Here is a 22,625-nt window from a genome sequence, read left to right on the forward strand (position 1 = left end):
GCATTGGCACCTATATATCTGAAGTTCCTCACTTAGGCAGGTTTAAGTAAATGTTTTAGTATTACTTGAACGTATGTGTGTGTGATTTCCAATGTCCATGTTTTTATGCAAGAACAAAACCAGGGAAAAGTCTTAGGCATAAAAAGATTTTTTACTGAAGGCCAATGGGTTCTCAACACCTCTGAAAATCAGGCCCTATGTCTCAGATTGGTCACCCAAAGACTGAGGCATACAACATTAGTGCATACTTCTCAAAAGGTGTCCGTTACACTGGAAGACTATAACTGCTTCTATAGAGTTGACTAATTCCAGCCACTGATTTATCCAGGCATGTGTCTGACTGACCTTAATGATAGTTCTGCATGGAAGGCTGGTAGGATTAGCCCACTCTAATCTAACAATTACATATATATTTGTACAAAAGAAAATTGTATGTGCCCAAGAGCAACAAACATGCAGAGTTATTGTGGTACGTTGTGTAAACACTGTCAGTGTTTTTCAAAATTGATTTAGCTGGTAGGCTATATTTAGGTACTTTTAAAGAAAGTCGATATTAAAGGAAGTGGATTTGATCCATCTTTGAAGTGTTACCTTATCTAATTACCCATTATAATGCTTATATAGATAAGTGTATTCAAACATATCAGGCCAAACTTATCCCTGGCGTAGCTTCATTGACTTCAGAACTTATACCAGGATTGAATGTGGACCATAATGAACAAAACTCACTTAAAATGCATAAGCAACAATGTTCAGATTTAAACAATGTTTACACTTGCATTTCAAACTATACTATATGCATCTTGCTTGCAAGGTGCATAAAAAAGACAATCAATCCCATGCAAAAAAGCAGCTTTTTTGGAGCTCAGGAGTACATCCCTGGGATCCTTTAATGGCAAGTCTGATTCCAGTGTAAACTGTTATGGCTGAGTTAACTCGCTGAAAAATAGTGGGTCTATTGAATGCCACTAAATATTAATAACAGTGTAACTATTTGTGTTCCACAGATTGTCTTTTTGATCTTCTCTGTTTCCTGTCTGTATCAGCATGTGTGGAAACCCTTGCACATTTGATTCAGACAATATCATTTTATAAGAAGATGGAAAAAAAAACATTCAGTTTCTAGGCTTCCCTAAGCTGCTCAGTTTTCCATTCCCCTTTATCAACTGTTCTTTCCATCTCTCTAAGCCCTGTAAAGAACCAGTATGAACTACAATTCACAATCATCTAAGCTAATATTTCACTGTGTTAAGAAGGGCAAATCCTATACCTAGTAAAGACAAAGGCCAGACTTAATGCCCACAACTAAGATAAGATAAAAGAGAAACTCTCACATTTGTTATCATAAATACTGGGAATGGGGACAGGAATGATACATGCAATATGAAATGTTAAACCTAAAATAACTCCCATATGGTAACCAATGCACTAATAACAATGCAATTTAATATTAATTTCAAAATATTTTTCACTTGTATATTTTTCTATATGAGTAGTAGCTGTAGCTCTCTACTTTCTCATTCCTTTCACATGATTACTCTGGATTGCCATTAGAATGCTGTAAGTGTAAAAGGTACCAAAATATTAGTTAATGTGTGAACACTGATGATGTTTCTCAGTATGGCTGAATCTTTAAAATTGTTATCTTGGAAGCTGGCAGGATACCACTGGTGCCACAGCTGCAATTTGCAATAAAATCATTTGACCGCATGACATCATTCTGCTTTCTCTATTAGATGACTGCCATGTGACTTTAAAGTGGCACTGTGGTGCCTGTGCTAAGATTAGGATGCAAATTCAAAATGACTGTAATGGAACTTGTTGAAATACCACTGCATGGTTAAATTATTACAACATGGGCATATATGTATACTAATACTACATTAAGTACCCCAAAAGAAATTCTATCAGTTTGTGAGGATTCAGCCATACAACTCCTATGCTAATTGGAGTTGTGTGTGTAAATCTAAGATAATAGGTTACCTTGACAATGGCATATTCATGTTCACTGTTCTTACCTATCTTAAAAAAGGGAAACAAAGAAGACCTAGGGAACGATAGACCTAGTCACCCTAACTTCAATATCTGGAAAGATACTGGAACAAATTATCGAACAATCAATTACTGTGCATCTAGAGGATAACAGGGCAATAGCCAACATGGATTTGTCAAGAACAAATAATAACAAACCAACCTAAGTTCCTTCTTTGACAGGGTTACCGGCTTAACTTATGGGGGGAAGCAGTGATATATCTTGAATTTAGTAAGGCCTTTGACATAGTATCACACAACATTTTCATAAGAAAATTAGGGAAATCTGGTCTAAATGAAAATACTATAAGGTGGGTGAACAACTGGTTGAAAGACCATACTCAAAGAGTAGTCATCAATGGTTACTATTCAGTATTTTCATAAATGACTTGAATAATGGGGTGGAGAGTATGCTTATAACATTTGTGGATGACACCATGCAGGGAGGAATTGCAAGCACTTTGGAGGAAAGGATTAGAATTCAAAATAACCTTGACAAATTGGTCTGAAATCAACAAGATGAACTTCAGTAAAGACAAGTGTAAAGTACTATACTTAGGAAGGAAAAATTAAATGCACCAATACAAAATGTGCATGACTGGCTAGTCAGTGGTGCTGCTGAGAAGGATCTGGGGATTATAGTGAATCATAAATTGAATGAGAGTCAACAATGTGATGCAGTGGTGAAAAAGGCTAATATCATGCTGGGGTGTATTAAGAGGAGTAAGACATGGGAGGTAATTATTCCACTCTACTCAGCACTGATAAGATTCGAATGGATTATTATGTTCAGTTTTGGGTACCATGCTTTACGAAAGATGTGGACAAACTGGAAACAGTCCAGAGGAGAGCAACAAAAGTAATAAGAGGTTTAGAAAACCTTACCTATAAGGAAAGCTTAAAAAAACCTGGATCTGTTTAATCTTGAGAAAAGAAGAGGAAGAGGGGACCTCGTGAGGTCTTCAAATATATTAAGGGCTATTATAGAGGATGTAATCAACTGCCCTTCATGTGCATAGGTGGGACAGTCTTAAACTGCAGCAAGGGAGATACTGTTAAGTATTGTAATGGGCTATTAAGGGAAGTTGTGGCATCCCCATTACTGGAGGTTTTAAGAACAGAATAAACAAACACCTGTCAGGCATGGTCTAGGTATATTTGATCCTGCTTCAGTGCATGAGGATGGAGTAGATGACCTTTTGGGGTCCCCTCTAGCCCTGCCTTTCTATGACTTCAGATACAGTTTTGTTATCAATCTGAATCTTGGGATATCATTGTTTTATTACTTTTGTCTTTACTTGGTAGTCTGAATTCTGGTATTGTGCAAGTGTAATCAAACCAATACAAGTTTAATTTTCCTTCTTTTGTTGATTCTGGACTATGACTCAGGAGAGCTGGGTTCTAATCCTAACTCTGCCACTGATCTGCTGGGTAACACTAGGCAAGTCATGTCCCCTTCTCTCAGACTCACTTTACCCATCTGTAAAATAGGGATAAAGATTTTGATCTCCTTTGTTAAAATCATTGAGATCTATGAATGAAAAGCACCACATAACAGCTAGATATTATTTGTAAACTTTTTTGGGGGCAGTCACATATAACTTTGCTAATCTGTCTTTCAAAGACAGTTTTGGATGAAGGATTATAGCTAGTGACCACTTAAATTTATTCACTATCAACATGGCATATTCCTGTTCAGGTACTAGGTTCCCAAATATATTCACAGTGAGTTTCCATCCAGTTTACTGCATAAATGTCTTTTCTAGTGTTTATAGTATAGTTTGTCCTTCAAGAGCAAGACTTTACTGACATTTAAATATGGATATCTGGTCATAATAATTGGTAATAATAATGTAAATAACAGTGTAGATGATGTGGTGATGCAATTATGAGTGTTTTTTAAATTAACAAATGCATAATGGAGTCCACACTTCAGCATTTTGGGACTTTCCATTACCAAAGCCATAAAGTCTTTGGAGTAAGATAGTCCAAGGGTTCTGCTCACATCTATTCAAATGAAGTGTCAGAAAGGATCCAAAGGCCTGACGATGCAGATAAGTCTTTTACAACAACATGAAGCTCAAATCTGGGCTCTCATGAAACACAGAAAGAGCAAATTCAACCATGAGGGGTTTCCACTGAATACTCAGCAGACCAACCCAGAGGGTGTAATACCATGCACAAAGAAAAGGTGAACCTGCTAATTGCCACAGCTATGACAGGACATAAACAGAGTGTTAATCTCTCAAATAACTGAGTCCTGACTCCTAGTTCCTGTGGAGATTAACTGCACCCAGAATAAGACAGTATCAAGACGATGTGGTGGTGCAAGAAAACAAGGAAAAAGATGTTTCTCTTTCTGATGACCTTACTGATACTATGATACAGTTTGTCTTGTCATATTGCAAAGGCACAAGTTGAAAGCAAATTCAATGGAAGTCTATGGAAACCTGGCAAAACTAGAACCAACTTCAGTGCAGGTCTTTGAAGATCCTATGACAGACATTAAACAGGAAGAACTTCAACGCATGTCTATTAAGACCCTATGACTCTGACATAACAACATAACACAGCAAAACTAAAAGCAATTTCAAGGCAAGTCTGTGGAGACTCCCCTCACTGAGAGATTGCCTGTGAAAAACATTGAATGCAACCTTTGGAGAGAGGACATGATGATCCTATTACACAAAAAAACACACGAGACACTATTGCCATGCATGTGCCTGAGACTCAGATTGTCAACTTTAAACAAAAGGATTTCACTGCAGATTTGAATATTAAAAAACCTAAAAATAATGAAGGCATTGTACATTATACAACAAAAGCAAGAATATCCTGAGTGACATATCTGCCACAACATTATTAAATTAACTCATTGTGTCCATAACTTCCATCGTGATGGACAATCCTCTTGGCCTTGCCTATGCTAGCAAAAATGGAACCTGGGATTGACTACTAATGCAGCACCACCAAAGGCAACAATAGCTCAGCGTTAATAGGCAGGGATGATTAGAAGAGACTGATAAATAGCTGAGTCCTGCTTACGCTACAGCTGACAACATTGCTATCATTTCATCAGAATTATTTTTCTATCACATCTTTGGACCAACATTTTTTTAGTATTCAATTCCAGGGTAATTTCATGGGGCAGGCTTTAAAATTTTTGATTTTTTGAATTACAGAAAGCAAATATCAGGCCTAGGAGATCACTCTAAAATGATTTGCAGAAGAAAAGTAAGTTAAAATTAAACTAGCTTCTATAGTCAGAATGAAGATATTTGCCCTGGAAACAAATAGGCAAGGCTGCCATCTTAGCAAAAGGTTTCTGTTTGGTATTGTGCCATTAATACAATACAGACCTTATTTTTTCCACATGCAGCCAGTGATTGATTAGAGATTGACCAAATACTATATATTTTGAACCACTGGATCTCATGAGCCCCCAAGATAAACTGAAAGGGCCAAATACAGGTCCCAGTGAAATTAATGGGAATTTTACCATTTTCCTCTGTAGGATGAGGACTTGCGTTTATGCGCTGGATTTTCATCTCCTGCCACTGTATTTTAGAATATGCATAGTATTTGCATATGCAGTAATGCAGGCTTAGTTATTCACAGGCAAAAAACTGCTCCTTCAAAAACAGAGGTAAGGCTGAAAATCTGGCACAATATATCTAAAACCTAGCATGTTGCTTTATGCCAAAGAGTCAATCTTTCTAGGCTGTGACTGTCACAGTAAGATAAAAACATTGCCCCAAGGTCACATTAGTTGGAATTCACATCACAAGGCTCTCATACCTGCCTTCAAATGTATCTTGTGAGTACATGTTTTAGAGAAACAAAAAGATTACATTACATTAGAACGTAGAGTAACTAAATGCCTATTGCAGGGTCACTATATAGGTTTTTCTGAAAGAAAATATAACTACATAAAACACATTTTGACATAGTGTCATATAAGAAGTGAAGATTATAAAAGGGATGACCCATATCTTCTGAAATGCAGAATGATGGGTCTGATTTTACAATATTTGTGCCTTGAGTAACTACTTTATATGCTTAAAATAGAATTCGCTTATGAAATTGAATATATCTGTTTGTATCCCATTTCAGAATTTCACTTTATTAATCTGTGTTAATGAAACATAATAAAATCTAGATTGATAAATGGGCATGAATAAAGCCTCTGAAGATGGGAAATATTTCCTGCTTACTTTTTAAAATACAATTCACCCTATTTCTTTAAATCAGTTAGCTAAGAATTTTTAACTTAGCATCCTCAACTTCATTTAAAGTTAGTAGAAGAGTTGGGAGCTCTCAGCACCCAGGTTTGGGCCCTTAAATGGAAAAATGGTCATACTTTAATTTTTAAAGCTGCCTTTTAAAATTAATTACATATGCTGTTTTAAGAATCAAGCCCATACATGCTCGCTCGCTCTCTCTCTCTCTCTCAAAAAGGCAGACCGAGATAAGTAGTCAGAGGATGAGTTCTGCTCTCCATTTTACTAGCTATGAATTATGATCTCTATAGAGATGTGAAGTAATGTTAGTCATGGCACATAATTGGCAAGGTACGCTGTATTTTCCATCTTTCTATTTTCACAATCAACATATATTTCAGTTCATGTCACTGCAGATAACTCCCTCCCTGACCCCTTGGCTTTAAATAGCAGAAAATACAACGTATGTTTTCCAGTGAGATAAATACAAATTTGTCTTTTTTATTTCCCAGATTAGTCAATTTATGGTTGGGCTGATATAGGGGGACCAAACTTTTTAAAAACATACTTAGAATCTTAGAACTGAACTGCTCAACACCATCAGCTCTCAGTGACTTCTTTGGGAGTGGAGGGCACTCAGCACCTTGCAGGATTAGATCCCAATTTCCTATGAATGCCAAACGCACCCTGATTATTACTGCACTGATAGACAGAAATTTTTATAAAAGGGTTTAATTTACATTAATTAAAAATGAAGAATTCTGTTTTAAAGAAGAACAGAAATGTTTGGGGAGGGGGGAAAAGAGTGGCAATTCCAAATCAGTAACAGAATATGGGTCCATGTTTGCCCCAAGTACACAAACAGATCCCTCACTGACTTGCTAGATCCCAGTCCCGTCAACACTTTATTCATGGGGTAAAGTATGGATGTGCAGGTTTGTAGAATTAGGGCTGTAGTGTTCAGTATGCATTTCCCATAGTTACATTAAATGTTAGAAGAGCCACATTGTGGCCAACGTAACAAGTGTTAAGGTGATGCTGCACTCTGTTCTTGACTTCAGTAGCTGTTCTGTGCAAGAAACAACTGTCATACATACACGTTTAAGTACAAATAAATACATTTAAAAGCTAAAAGGGTCAAAACATTATTCCCTTATTCAAGTATTTGCTAAATCTGAGTTCAAAGTTTCCCTCTGCAGCAGCTGATGATGTAACTGATGCTAAACTCACAGAAGATAGAGATAGAAGAGACCTAGTAGATAACCAAGCCCATCCCCTGTAAGGCTAGGCTGTTGTTCTTTTCGTGGGATGTAACTCTGCTTTAGATGTTGCAAGAAAAACACAAGAACCTGAAAGCTTGAATTTGTGTCTTGGCAGCTAAAAGGTTTTACACCACACCTTACGTTTCTTTTACCTACCGTTTATGGCATATTACATACCCTTTATTTCTATGTATTTAATAATCACCAGAACAAGTGATCTCTTCACTAAAAAGCACTTAATATTTGACCATGTACTGGTATCTTAGTAGCGCTTGGCTATCTATGGATTTGTACTGCCCAAACAAAATAATTCTTTGTGTTTTACTGCTTACTAAATACTTGATCTGATATTCAGCAATAAAGGGAGTTTCCATTAATAAAATGTGAGCAGTATGGAACTGGTGCCATTTATGGTTTAGTCGATTCACGATAAACCCAGTGCTTCTATTTATGACATGTAATGAGCTTGCCCAGCATCTCCTGTGGTTGGTGTTACTGTGCAGTCTTTGGTGACAGGATTGAAGACAGCTTTGTTTATCACATGCTACAATGAGAAGGATCTATTCCGTTGTCCAAAGACAGAACTCCACTGAATCAAAAGACAGTTAAAACACTACCAGTTTTGTGATAGTGAAGTCTCACTGGTTTTTAGAGGCATGAATACCAAACTATATTCTATCAAAGTAAATAGTATTATGACATGCTGGTACATGGGAGAGCAAGAATTTCTTCCAGTAGCCACAGTGCATAGGTTAAGTCCAGAAGAAAGCAGAAAAAGCAGAAGATATTCATGTCCAACACTGAAGAAGAACCTGTGCTCCTAGAGCATTGAAGCACTTGTTCAAGTATAGTTCAGCTTAATGTAAAGATTGTATCTGTAATGTAGCCAAGGTCAGAAAGAACTTGATCATTTCCCATGTAATTATAGGAGCAGCCTTTACTTGCACAAATAGATATTTTTCTACAGGTTTCTAAAATCTGGTGTTCTAAAGTTAGTATCCATTGTAGGCCTTGCTCACCAGAGACAAAAAGGAGGGAATAAGTTACTAGCTGGTTAGGGGGCTTAAGGACAATTTCCTCACTGTGACTTTGTCTCTATGCTTGAATTTCTCCCCCATCCCTGTCTTTAGCTTTGCAGCAAGTTCTGCAAAGCAGAAAGAGTGGAGAGTAGGGCAGTGTTCCAGTCCATCAATTGACTTCTTAGCCTAAGTGGATTTTGCTAAGTTGTTTATCAGTATTTATGCAATACAAGCCAAAATATGGCTTCCCCTTCATGGGCACTTCATGGGAACAAGAGGCAGATATAATGCAGCTGCTTGGGAGAGCATGGGGAAGATTGGGGGCTAGCCTCGCATTACTAGTGGGGTGCTGCATATCCTATCGGAGGCACTTCAAAGTGAGTTGCACTCTAGCTAGAGTACCAGTCAGTACAAGCTACAACTTTTGTACAAGTGTAGCAAACTCTCCACCCTTCCCCAGCAATCTTAGGAGGTTTATGTAGGCACCACACGTCATTCCACCCCCCACCTCAGATGCCCCAGACATTCTGCATCCCAGCACTCTATTGGCTGGAAGAACCATAATTTGGATGTATGATATTTCCTACACTGACCCAACACTCTGGACTGTGGTTTGCATGGAACCTAGTCACCCTCTCTTAGTTTGTTCATTGTGTACATTTATATTCAATTGCAGCTCCAAGAGGAGTTGTCAGTAAATATTATTAAGATTTGCCATGGATGTCACCATCGTGCAAAGATTTTTTTTTTATTTCTGGGTCCCTTTCTGATGTTTTTAGCTGTTGGGTTGGAGGATTGTTCATGTTGACGTATTTTTAGTCTGGCAGCTCATTCTATGACTATATTCTCTCTACGCTCTCTCCCAATAGTCTCTTCAGAGTTCTCTCTTAAGACATGCTCTTTTGCTTTTACACCCCATGTCTGACCCTCTTAGGCATTTACAGAATGCCAAGCACTGCCGTTTGAGGTTCTCCAACCTTTCAGGTTCTACAGAAGAAAGAGGATCACTGACTCAAGCTTTCTTAATCACCCTCCTTCCCTGGGGAACAGTGTTGTGAGTGTTCTGGGTATCCCCAAAGAGGGCTTCACAGTCCATAGTGTGGAAACCATTGCTCTGCGCCCTATTCATATTTCTCTTCCCTCTTTACAGCATCCCTCTGTTATCCCCTCACAATAAAAACTTGGCAGGAATAATTACTCGCTTCTTTGCCCTCTATTTTCTTTGACTCTAACAATCTTTTTAAGCCACTTTACCTCTTCTCCCTCTACAAGAGTTTCTAGTCCTGTCTATAAAGCATTTTTAATGCTATAATCATCAGTAGTTCTGGATTTAAAAATACTACTACTACTAAAATTACTGCACTGGACTGAGGTTAAAGCCTGAGCCCTTACAGTGGTACTTCTAGCAATAAGATCTCGAATTTTATATTGCTAAATTTTTGCAGGAAAGTTAAGATAAGGGGGCTAATTTGGCTGTGAGATGCATATACATATATTCCTGAGTGATGAAGGAAGTAGAGCAAAGTGAAATTATTCCACCTTAGTACTGGCTCTCTCAAAACTCACAGCAAAGAATCCTGTGGCACCTTATAGACTAACAGACGTTTTGGAGCATGAGCTTTCGTGGGTGAATACCCACTTCGTCGGATGCATGTAGTGGAAATTCCCAGGGGCAGGTATATATATGCAAGCAAGCTAGAGATAACGAGGTTAGTTCAATCAGGGAGGATGAGGCCCTAGTTCAACTGCTAGAACAGGGCCTCATCCTCCCTGATTGAACTAACCTCGTTATCTCTAGCTTGCTTGCATATATATACCTGCCCCTGGAAATTTCCACTACATGCATCCGACGAAGTGGGTATTCACCCACGAAAGCTCATGCTCCAAAACGTCTGTTAGTCTATAAGGTGCCACAGGATTCTTTGCTGCTTTTACAGATCCAGACTAACACGGCTACCCCTCTAATACTCAAAACTCACAGTGGGTTGTTCCCCACATTGTCCTTACATGGTGCTGTAGTGACATTTCAAGGTGAAAACTAACTGCAAGTGGGTGTAGTTAATGTATTTTAAGACATTTGTGCCCAGCCTCATCCCTTCCTCTCCAAAATAGATTAGTCCTGCTGTGACATATACCTGCACGTAAGGATGAGTGTGAGGCAGAAGCTGGGCAGAAATTGAACACACTGTAACAGTGCTTTTGATGTGTTAATGTGCACCTGTTTTCTGGCCAAATGCAGAGTGTGCCAACACCTGGCTCCAAAACACTTTAAAAAACAATCTTTATTAGGTAAAAGAAAAAAAGACAACTGTCTCACCCCCTCTTAGTTAATCTCTCTCTCTTTTTTTTCTTTTAAAAAGCATAATATGTGCAGTGTTCTGAGCAAAACACACATTACAGAGCAGGTTAAATCTTGCACTTCATAACTTACTTGCTTGAATACAAAGGTAAAAGTCCAGTTGCACCTTTTGAGTATTTAAAACACAATCATGGAACTGGCACAAAAGCAATAAAATTAGAGAAACACAAAATGACATATACTAATGCTGGAACGTCTCACCACACCATTTATCTTCCTAAGGACAGAACAAGTGTAACTGCTTCAGAATATGAGTCATCTATGCAAAACACAGCAGCCTGAAATAGATGAAACAAGTGTGTGATACATTATGAATACTGTATGAGGTCTCTGAGTCTTCCCATGTGGTGAATTCCTTTGGATACCTGCCTTCTTTACAGTACAATCTCCTATCCTTCAGCACTGAAGAGCTGACAACTGTTTTTCAACAAAAAAGGAGATTTTTTAAAAATTTGACATTACTTCTGACTTACAGTGATTTAAGTAGGATTAGAGTCAGGCCCATGTCTTTTTTTTATGTGAAGAAAAGCAATTCCTGAAAACAACCTTTGGTAGATGGGAAATGGTGCAAAAATAAAAACAGATGTAAATGTAGACCTAAAGCATCCCCTCCCTTTCATAGAATAATCTAATGAGAAATAATTTTGCTTAGTATCTCTGCAATGCTCACCCCACAAAGTTGCCAAGTCATCCCTTAAAGGATTTTAGGACCCATTTTCTATAGCGCTGCCCCATAAACTGTAGGAAATCCTAGAGATTTCAGTGCATCCAACTTTGACAGCCTCCTTATGGCAGCACAACCTCCTCAGTAAACTAGCTAGGATGTCCCAGTTTACCATAATTGTCTGAAGAGCAGGGCTGTCCTTACCCATACACAAAATACGCCGCTGTGTAGGGCTCCAGAAAATCCAAATTGCCCCAAATTTCCTGGTGCCCTACGCAGTTGCATGCTGCTCCAATGACCAGCCCAATCCCCCAGCTGTCTGAACTGGCCAGGAAAGCTGCCCCTACTCCAGCCCCACACCCACTCCACCCCTTCCCCATAGCCTCCACCCCTGCTTTGCCCCCACTTTGCCTCTTTTCATTCCTGCTCCGCCCCATCCCCACCCCACTCCACCTCTTCCCCACAGCCCCGCCCCTTCTCTGCCCCAGCCCCGCCCCCACTCCACCCCTTCCCCTGAGCTATGTCCTGGGGGACTGCAGCCGGGGTCAGATGTGCCCTGCATTCACTGGGCAGTAGGAAGTGGAGCAACTCAGCCCCAGCTCGCTCTGCTCCGCCGGTGAATGTTGGGGTGGTGCTTCCCCCATGCCCCCCAAGTCTGGGAGCCAGGGGAGCAGAGCAGAGCGGGATAGGTTTGGGTCACTCCACTTCCTGCCATCCTGTGAGTGCAGGGTTGAGCCTGCCCTACAGTCACCAGGAGGGAGGAAGTGGAGTGACCCAGCCCCAACTCGCTTCACTTTGCCAGCTCATGCTGAGGGGCAGTTTCCCCTCTACCCCAAGCCTGCTCCTGCCCCCCACAGACCTTGGGCGCAGTCATCCCCCCCCGTGGGGGGGCTGCATAGGGCACCACAATGTCTAGGGATGTCCCTGCTGAAGAGCATGGCTTTTATAAAGACAAATCATACTTCACTGATCTATTAGAATTCTTTGAGGGGGTCAAAGAAACGAGGACAAGGATGCTCCAATGGATATAGTATACTTGGACTTTAAGAAAACCTTTGACAAAGTCCCTCACCAAAGGCTCTTAAGCAAATGAAATGTAAATGTTCAGGTTCGGGCTGGATCCCTGACTCTGAGATCCCGTGTGGGGAGAGGGTCTCCAAACTTTGGCTCCATTCTTAGCCAGAATGTCTACACTATTTTTAGCCCTGCAGCTTGTGCCCTGGCATCAGTTTACCTGCGCTCTGACACTCGGTGCTGCGGGTTTTTTATTGCAAGGTAGATGTACCCTCAGTGTTTTGGGGTTGTAGACTAGGATCTTGAACTGTAGGCTACTGGAGACTTCTCCTTCTCCTTTAAATTTTCATGACAAACCACTAGCCTTAACAATAATAGATCAACATAGTCTGCAAGGGCATATATATCCAATCACTTCAACATTGATATAAATTGCTTCTTTTACGAAGGACAAATCAAGAAATCTTTTAAGAAAGTCTTTGATTGCTAGTTCATTTGTAAACATAGCACACAGCACCATCAGCGGAAAGACTGTTCATGTTGATAATTGGCAAAGAAGGTTCCTTATTAATAGATTTTGTTGATTTTTTTCTCTCCATTATGCTTCCTTGTCATGAGGTAAGAAAGTAGATATTTTTCATTAAAGAATGAACCACTTAGAGACAAACATAAAAATATAGATCACATGTGAAAAGAGATGCAGCTGAGAATGAAGTGCCTATAATATTTCCTTCCTTAATTGATGTTTCTCATGGAGTCTGATGAATAACAGAAATTTGCTTGTTCCATGAATCATAAGCTCTCACCAGTGGTTGTTTGAGGTATGACAGGGCTCAGTTGGCAGATGTTTAACAAGGGGATTACATCTTCCCATCCATCCTCTCTTTATAAAAGGCCTGATTCTAATTCTATTGAAGCAAATAAGAATTTTGTCACCAACTACAGTGGGTGTGGGAGAAGGGGCAGGTTCATAGAGCCAAATCTTGCAGTCCTTACTCAGTCATTTGGGACTTTTGTCTGAGTGAAGCCTTCAGGATAAGGAACATAAATTATTTCTCATATCATACTTATGTCGCAACATTAAGTTTCATGTATTTTTCTATGCAACACCAACTTTGTCCAAACCTCCCCCCAAAACAAAAACAATTTGTTCAAAAATGTGCAAAATGATATTTTTAGTGACAATGGCTATTTCTGCATATCTATCAAAAAGCAACCAACTCTTTCAAACCCTACACATTTTAGGGAGGTCCTTTGCCATTCAGAGTATTTTGAGCATAGCTAGTTCTGAGAATATTACAAGGTACTTGAGATTCATTCCCTGGATATCATAACAGATCTGGAATACATAGATGTTTTTAAAAGCTAATTTACTGAAAAGCAGATCACAAATTTTAGGTAGAGAAAATACAACAAAATTCACATGAAAAATCCACCAACAGCCATATACACACCAATTAGTCCTTACACTTGACTTAGTTGCATTTCAATGTGATCACCAGCCTTTCTACCATCTCATAATCAAAAGACTGACTAATTGAAAATGTCAGTATTTTATTTTTGATATAATTACAGCTGGACAGGAAATGACTTTCCTGTCTCAAGAATTTTTGAAATTTAAATTATTGTTCCAATCCTGAATCAGACCAAAAGGTTGAAATCTTGAAAACATCCACAAACTGACAATCTGAAAAAGCTATCAGATTGGATCAGTTGACATTTTTTGTTTTGATAATTTTGAAATGTTTTGTTCTGGTTTTTGACCTTTTAACTCTTTTTTGCATAATTCAATGAACTAAAAATTCTAAATGAAAAGTAATTTCAAACCAAAATTTGAAACTTTTCCTTTAAAATGGGAAATTTTAATAATTTTGAAAAAAAATCTTTTTTTTCAAATTAGGAATTTCATCAATTTCCCACAAACACAATTTCCCACAAACACAAACACAATTTCCCACAAACACAATTAGGAATTTCATCAATTTCCCACAGTTCCCACCAGTTTCTGGTGAACTGACATTTTTCACCAAAAAACAGTTAGTTGGAAAATTCCCAACTAGCTCTAATGATAACCCAGAAAAATATTTATATGGTTATCTGGATAATACCTAAACTTAAACATACTGCAGCCTGGAGCTCTATTTTTTCAGAGAGTGCCTGAACATCAACAAAACTCAAAACATTGAATGGTGGAGTACTGCTTATGTCTGCGTGTTTACAACACTTTGAATTATAACCATATGGCATTTGCACTGCACTGACTTGCACATATTTTTCTAAATAATCCTATCGCAAATGTTGTCCCATATATTTACAGGACTGTTTTAATTTCAGGTAGCAGAGAAGCAGCATTCACATATGCCATCATTGCCGCTGGAGTAGCCCATGCGATCACTGCTGCCTGTACCCAGGGAAACCTAAGTGACTGTGGTTGTGATAAAGAAAAACAGGGACAGTACCATAAAGACGAAGGATGGAAATGGGGAGGCTGTTCTGCTGACATCAGATACGGAATAGGATTCGCCAAAGTGTTTGTGGATGCAAGGGAGATTAAACAGAACGCAAGGACTCTCATGAACTTGCACAACAACGAGGCGGGGCGTAAGGTAGGTATCTCTCTGCTCTCCACCATCATATGACAATTCCTTGTCTAGAATCAGAGGCCTGATTACAACACATACAGCACAATGTTCAGAACTAAATGTGCTTTAAGGCTAATGCCATTTTACAGTAGCCAAATAGGCACTTTTGTAAGCTACACAAACTTGTTGGACGATCCATCTGTCAAATATTTGTCTAAATGTTACTCTTTCCAGTCATAAAACAGAAAATGCAAACAAACAGTTTAGCTGGGAAGTCAAATGGTGCTTAAGGTAGAAAGCTTGCCTGCTACTGTGTGGCTGAATCTGCTTCTCTTCAGGTTCAGACATGAACTTCTGATCATTCATTTGAAAAGGGATCACTTTCAACCCAACTGTCTAAACCTTGCTCTTTGTGTGGGGACTATAGCTAAAGGGGGAAAAAAAAAAACTTGAGTGAAGTGGAACTAAGAGACCACAAACTGACTCATTTTAATACAACATAATATATACACACATAAGGCAGGGTTATCATTTTAAATGGAGAGCTCCCCCACCATTCCTTAGAACTAGGCAGCTTAAAGCACATTCATGCAGAAACAGTGTTTGAACTCTTGTCTTCCTGGCAGCTTTAAACATGTACATTTTATGTGGAATCTACACAACAATTCTGGGAATCTTGACATCTCTTGGTTTTGCTTCCTTTGCAATATACAGTACTGCAGTGTATTCAGATTTCCTATTGTTGTGCGGCAAAGACGGAGGCCCTGGCACTCCTGTCCAGCAGAGTTGTGCTCAGCACAGGACTGGTGAAGAGGGTCACCAGTGTGCTCCTTAGATTCTCGTGAGCTGGTTTGGTCCCCAGGGTGTATGAGAGCAGCCTCAGAGCACTCTAACTTGTGCTAGCTAGAAATTGCCCAATGTGGGTCTTTACATTAGCTAGTGGCACAAAGGGGCCAGGATCTCTGGCCCATAGGACATTAAATTACAATGCGCGAGTGTGGCCCTGCTCTGAAAAGCAACTATGTAAATACACCTTCTTATTGAACAGATCTGCTCCCTGTGGTTGAGACTCCTCTCTGATGACTTTAGTGGTCAGTGATTTTTTTACTGCTTTTTTACTACCGTTAAGTATTACAGAGCAAGAGAGCTAAGGACAGTGAGCTGGATTCTGTTCCTTCAGGTGCATCATCAACAGAATGGTTCCCCAAATAATGGCCTCAGTGACACCTGTGCAGCCCCATGGCCTTTGCTTGCTTTGCACTGTGTAACTGAATGGAACTCAGCAAACAGTTCTGTTATTGATACACAGTTACTTTCCAGAGTAGAAGGGCTCTTCAACATAGTAATTCACTGTCCTACAGCCCTATCTTGGCCCCTGCTCCAGCCCCTTGAGTTAAAATAATTCCCCATGCTTTCTTAGCTCTTTATTTCACTTTCTCCACTGTTGGCACTTCAATGGAATTTTTCAGCCAGCCCGTAAGTGGTGGCTTTGTCTTTGTCTTGGTGTGATTTAGCACGGATTTGAGTAGCTTGAAGAGGAAAGTGGATTGAAGACACTAATATTTCTGTTGCAGTAACAATAATTAGGGTTCTGAGAGATCACAAGATCACAGCATTTGGGCCTTGAGAAGGAACGACTGTTTCTGTCACAAGCAACAGCATAGCCTTCCTCAGACTTATTCCCGTTGAAAGCTAGAGAGGTTATGTTAACATTTTCTTTTTTCAGTGTTCCAGATGCCTGGGTCTGGCACTCCAGTGCAGAGATGATCTCTCAGAACACTAAGTTGTAATCACAACAGAAATATTACTGTTTTCTGAACTTAGAGAGTAACTGTTCAAAGAGCTTGATTTTAACAATCCCTGCACTAGGCTCTGAGACTTAGCATCTTGGCTGCTAGGCTCCTTACAGCAGATGAGTTAGCATAGCCAGTTTATATTCCACCAGCTTTTTTAACATGTAGGGTTACGTTTACTCTGTTACATCAGTGTAACTCCACTGAAGTCAATGATAACAGAGGAATTGGACCATTATATGTGGATTTCCACCTTTTTTGTTGTATCTTGCAAGAGCTGGTTCATGGAGAGGCTCATTTACACGTAATGGGTGCAGCTCAGGGCTGGCAGAAAAAAAAAAGCTTAAAATGGCTTACTGAAATCTGGCTGACTGTTAGCTTGTTGGCACTGGGGATTGTTTTAGGAAAGCATCACTAATGCACAGCTGAAGGATGGGGCAAAGCATCCCAAACATTGCATATTATAGTTACAGGGCCCAGGTTTTCAGAATTATATAGACAAAAATGTATTAAGTATCAGAGGGGTAGCCGTGTTAGTCTGGATCTGTAAAAAGCGATAAAGAGTCCTGTGGCACTTTTAGACTAACAGAAGTATTGGAGCATAAGCTTTCGTGGGTGAATACATGCATCTGATGAAGTGGGTATTCACCCACGAAAGCTCATGCTCCAATACTTCTGTTAGTCTATAAGGTGCCACAGGACTCTTTGTTGCTTTTTAAAAATGTATTAGACATCTGGGTCCTGCAATGTGATTTTGGGTCCCACTATAGCTGTATGTATGTTGCTGTGGCAGGGTACAGGGGTTGTAGAGGTCCTGGAGCCAGCCAAGGCAGAAGAACAGTGTAACATGCCAATCATGCCCTTGCCTCTTGTCTCACTAGGCTGTGAGCTTTGTGTTGTGCCTCTGAGATGTGCAACACACAATGTTCTTCCTGCCTTTGCCACCAATGTGCACACAATCACAATGACTGTATGTCTAATTTGTGTGCACAAGTTTGTGTGTCCTAAAAAAATGGAACCTGGGAAGTTTCACTGTGTTTGTGTTACTATCTGGAAGAGCTGTGGTGTGTGCTATGTTTGGCAAACTGCCATGTCTCCAGCAGGCTCAGAATCTAATCTGATATGGAGATATTTGTATACCTGTTACTGAAACCCTCAGAGTGCCGAACAACTGGTCTTATTTGAAATCTTTAATGATCTAGTGGGGTGGAGACCAACACAAGCTTGGGAGGGTGTTATTGTATGTCCACAAACCAGTAGAGAATGAAGAGCTAATGACTGTGTTTAGTACAGAAATCAGGCTTTGCTCCCATATACCTGTGAGGGATCACAATGTTTTCATCACCTGTTTCATTCTACAGCAAGCACTAATTGAAGGCTTGCATCAAAGTGGGAGAGATTGCTGATTTTAAATGCTGAACTTGGACGCAGAAAAGATTGGCATGTTGTGTGTCAACAGGCAGCACTCAAGGAATATCTGAGATCTGTATATTTTTGGGGCTCTTTTTCCAAGAGATTCCAAATACTAGGAATAACCTGGTCTACTCTAGGAGACTTACCTACTGCTGACAATAGTTGTCAGCAATTAGTTCTCTGGAACAGCCTATTGATAACAGGTTAATTGCTAGTGCAGACAGGATAAGAGAGTTATCAGCTGGGTTTCAGCAAGCATGATTGAGACTGATTAGTAAGAAGAGTCACGAGAGAAGAACTTTAGTAAGTATAAGTAGGTACTTCACATGTTGTTGTTGGTTTTTACCATGCTTTTTTTGTTTTTTTCTGATTTTAATTTCTCAGCCTCCTTCTCCTGAGAGTGTCTCACTAGTGTAATAGCTAATGAACTCTGATGCACATAAAGCAGTAACATTCAGAGCCAGGATAATATAATGAGTGCCCCCATGTAGAATCAATCTGTATAATGAGTTCCTGGTCTCTAATCCCATCTATGCTAGGAAATAGACCCAGTACTGACCATGGCTGTCAGCAACTGGTCTCGTGTATCTACAGTATGTACAAAGATTTATCTGCCTGAGTGAAGGGGTAAACAGTTTTCATTTGTATTTCTGCGTTTCCTTCTGACTTGTGCAAGCAGAAGTTCTCCTAATTTCTTCAACAGTTGCTCCTGTAGTGCAGTGCTGGAATTCCCAGAAACTCTTTTTAGGGCACATCTACATTGCAGCTGGAAGTATAATTTCCAGCGTGGGTGGATATACACATGCTAGCTTTGCTAGAGCTAGCACTAAACATTGCAGCATAGCTGCATTGGTACAGGTTAGCCACCTGAGTAAAATCCCCTCCAGGCCCTCCTAATTAAGTAATTGCAAGCTAGCCCATAGCACCACCCAGGATACACTGCTATTTTTAGTGCACTAGCTCAATCCAAATTAGTGCATGAATAGCTACCCAAACTGGAAATTACAAAATACAATCCTGGAAGGGATTTTTGCATGCACCCTGAAAAATGTCCCAATCAATGTTAGAAGCCATAGTTCATTTGTCTGGCATGTCTTGTCTCTGCTAAGATGGTTCCTATAGCTCTGTCCCATATCAGAGACACGTCATATCAGGTGAACTAGTATGTCTTGAAATGCTGATTTACCACAGTGAGAAGCAAGCAGCATAGGGAGAATTGTAGGAGAAATCATAACAGCTGCATCAGAAAATGGAAATAAAGCTCCTATTAATCTGTAGGCATGATCCTACTACTGATCTGCACTTAGAATTTCCACTAACTGCATAGGAATCCCATACATGGAACAACTGTGGGACTGAATCCTCAGTTAGCAAATTAGACTTCCCACATACAGAGGTACTTAAATGATTGCAGGTAACTCCCACTGCTGAGAGGTAGTTATGGCCCAGGGGGAAAAAATACATTTATACCAGTATAACTGCTAAAATAGCAAAGTAGTTATGAAAGGGCCTAGAAATTTTGGTGATTTGACTGAAAGATTTTCATTCTGAGTCAGAGGCAAGGACATTATCAAATTGCTCTCTCTCTCCCTCTCTCTCTGACATTGCAGTTCTGTGAATGACATCTTGCATCAGAGTTACATCATATTAAATATAATGCCACATTATGAGTCATTGTTATAAATCATGACACAGGCTACATTAGAAGGCTTTTGTAATCCAAGGGCACATCAAAGTGGATTTTTATTTGATGTTTCTCTTTGCAGACACACATAGGTGTGCTAACTTAGTAATTCTATCATGCATTGCAGGGCCAGCTCAGGCTTTTTTGCCACCCCAAGCAGTGAAGGGGGAAAAAAAAAAAGCCGTGAGCAGCGGCACTTCGGCGGCAGCTCAACCTCGCTACTTCATTCCTCGGTGGCAATTGGGCGGCGGGTCCTTTGCTCTGAGGGGGACTGAGGGACCCGCCACTGAATTGCTGCCAAAGACCTGGATGTGCTGCCCCTGCCCCATCCCATTGGCCGCCCCAAGCACCTGCTTCATTTGCTGGTGCCTGGAACCGGCCCTGATGCATTGGTAGTGCACCAATTCTTTTTGGGCTCTTGAGTTTAAATATGCATTGTAGAAGAGGTTCAAAGTGAACATAACAGAGGGTTACTGTAACTATCAAGCAAGACTATGAGAAATTATAAGGAGTGCATCCCAAATTGATCAAGTAACCGAGAATTAATCTACTGTAATATTGACTGTCCTATTTTTTGGGGATGAGGAAGTTGAGATGAAACAGTGGTGCTTAGAAATGAAGGACTAAAGGATTCCCACAAAACTATTGTGTGATGCCTAACATGACATTCTAGTCCCCTTTCCTGTCCTTGTCTCTTTTATTGCCTAGCAAAGAGTTTAAGTTCAGAAATAAGTTTTGATTCCTCAGACATGCTGCCTTGTAACTTTCCCCACTCTCTTCTGGTGCTAGTATCAGCGCTGGCATCACCAGACCCCCATAGTGAGGTCAAGGAAGTTAACTGCCAATCTCCAGTTGACAGCAGTTCACAATTCAATCTGAACATATTTTAATTCAGTCCATGCATGTTGACGAACATGGTAACATGAACATGAAATAATAGTGTAAACTCTTGGGGGTGGGGACTATTTTTTTAATACAGCACCCAGCCAGGGCCGGTGCAACCATTTAGGCGACCTAGGCTGTTGCCTAGGGCACTAGGATTTGGGGGGCAGCATTTTCTTCAGCAGTGACCAGATCTTCGGTCACTCTGGTCGCTGCTGGCATTTAGGTGGAGGAAGCTGGGGCAGGGGAGTGTGGGGAGGGCCACTTGCAGCAAGTAAGGGGGGCGGGGCACACAGGGGAACTCCCCGCCCCAGCTCACCCCTGCCTCACCTCCTCCCTGAGCATGCTGTGGCTGCTTCACTTCTTCCACCTCCCAGGTTTCTGGAACCTAAGCTGCTTGGTGCTGCAAGCCTCGGAGGTGAGAGAAGTGAAGCAGTGAAGGCGTGCTTGGGGTGGAGGTGGAGTAGGGGTGAGCTGGGAGGGGGGTGCCTCAGGGTGGAGGGTGGGATGCTGCTGCGGGGGGGGCACCTCAGGGCAGGGGGGGGAGCTGCTGCAGGGAGAGGGGAGCGCCTCAGTGCGGGGCCTCGGGGACGGGGAAGGGCGCAAGGTGGAAGTTTCGCCTACGGCGCGAGACATCTTTGCACTGGTCCTGCACCCAGCACACTATTGACACTTAAAACAACAACAAGAAATAGCTTGAAAAAATAATGCTATGAAATTAAAGGCCATGTAGATATTTTAAAATTTCAAATCGATGTATGAGCTTTAAAGGAACTAACAACACTGCCTGGAGCCAGACAAAACGCAGTCAGGTATTGTAAAAGCTACCAAGAGTTCTACCACTGTACCCCACCCCCTGCCTGCGAATGCTTGAGGCTTGATTCACCCCTGCTGGTGTGGAATAGGGATGGAATGCAGCTGGCAACATCTTGATCAAATGGAGCAGCTGCATCTGAGGGAGGATACCTCCATTGCTCCCCTTCCAAGAGGGTCCAGCCAGAGGAGGGCAGTTTGAAAGTACAATCTGGGTGCCATAGAAGCCCCACCTATGGAGACTAGGGTGACCAGACAGCAAGTGTGAAAAATTGGGACGGGGATGGGAGGTAATAGGAGACTATATAAGAAAAAGACCCCAAAATTGGGACTGTCCCTAAAAAATCAGGACATCTGGTCACCCTAGTGGAGACTGTCAAGGATTTACGCTGGCTGGCTCCAGGCCTTCCGGAAGAACGCATTTGTGGATTGTCTTGCACAGCTACAACCTCTTGTCTCATCAGATTTTCTGCATTGAGGGACCTACTTCTTGGGCTCTGCCAGCTTGTGTAACGCTGGCAGACGCCAGTCATCAGAGGGACTGAATCTAGGACCTCTGAAGCTCAGTTTATGAGCCTCTGATGCACAGGCTAAAAGCCACGTGGCTCTTAGCCGTGGCTGTAGCAGACTCATCAATCTTTAGATTGTCTGGGGGCCCCTAGAGTGGAACACAGCAGCACCATACCAAGTAGGCCTCGGTGACACTTGCCTGAGTAGACCCCAGGGGCAATCAAGCCTGTGGCAATCTCTTGAACAGACTGCCAATCACCTTTATTTGTGTTGCAGCTTTATATATTTACAGTGTCTCTTAAAGAGAGTGCAGTAATTGTATTATCCTTTAGCAGGGTGAAAAGCCCTCCCTGAGCTAGCCACTGTGGGCAGAGATGGA

The 22,625-nt window shown here is 40.8% G+C and overlaps 1 protein-coding gene across 4 annotated transcripts in view; it reads left to right on the forward strand.

Moving 5' to 3' along the window:
• The window catches only part of WNT7A (Wnt family member 7A), a 116,483-nt gene that overhangs the window by 67,432 nt on the left and 26,426 nt on the right, over positions 1-22,625 (forward strand). For all 4 annotated transcript variants that reach the window (XM_050957884.1, XM_050957883.1, XM_050957882.1 and 1 more), the window contains exon 3: positions 14,904-15,175. In XM_050957884.1, coding sequence (XP_050813841.1) covers positions 14,904-15,175 — 272 coding nt within the window. The remainder of the gene's footprint in view (positions 1-14,903; positions 15,176-22,625) is intronic.

The sequence above is a fragment of the Gopherus flavomarginatus genome, chromosome 6, assembly GCF_025201925.1.
Source record: "Gopherus flavomarginatus isolate rGopFla2 chromosome 6, rGopFla2.mat.asm, whole genome shotgun sequence".
NCBI lineage: Eukaryota > Metazoa > Chordata > Testudines > Testudinidae > Gopherus > Gopherus flavomarginatus.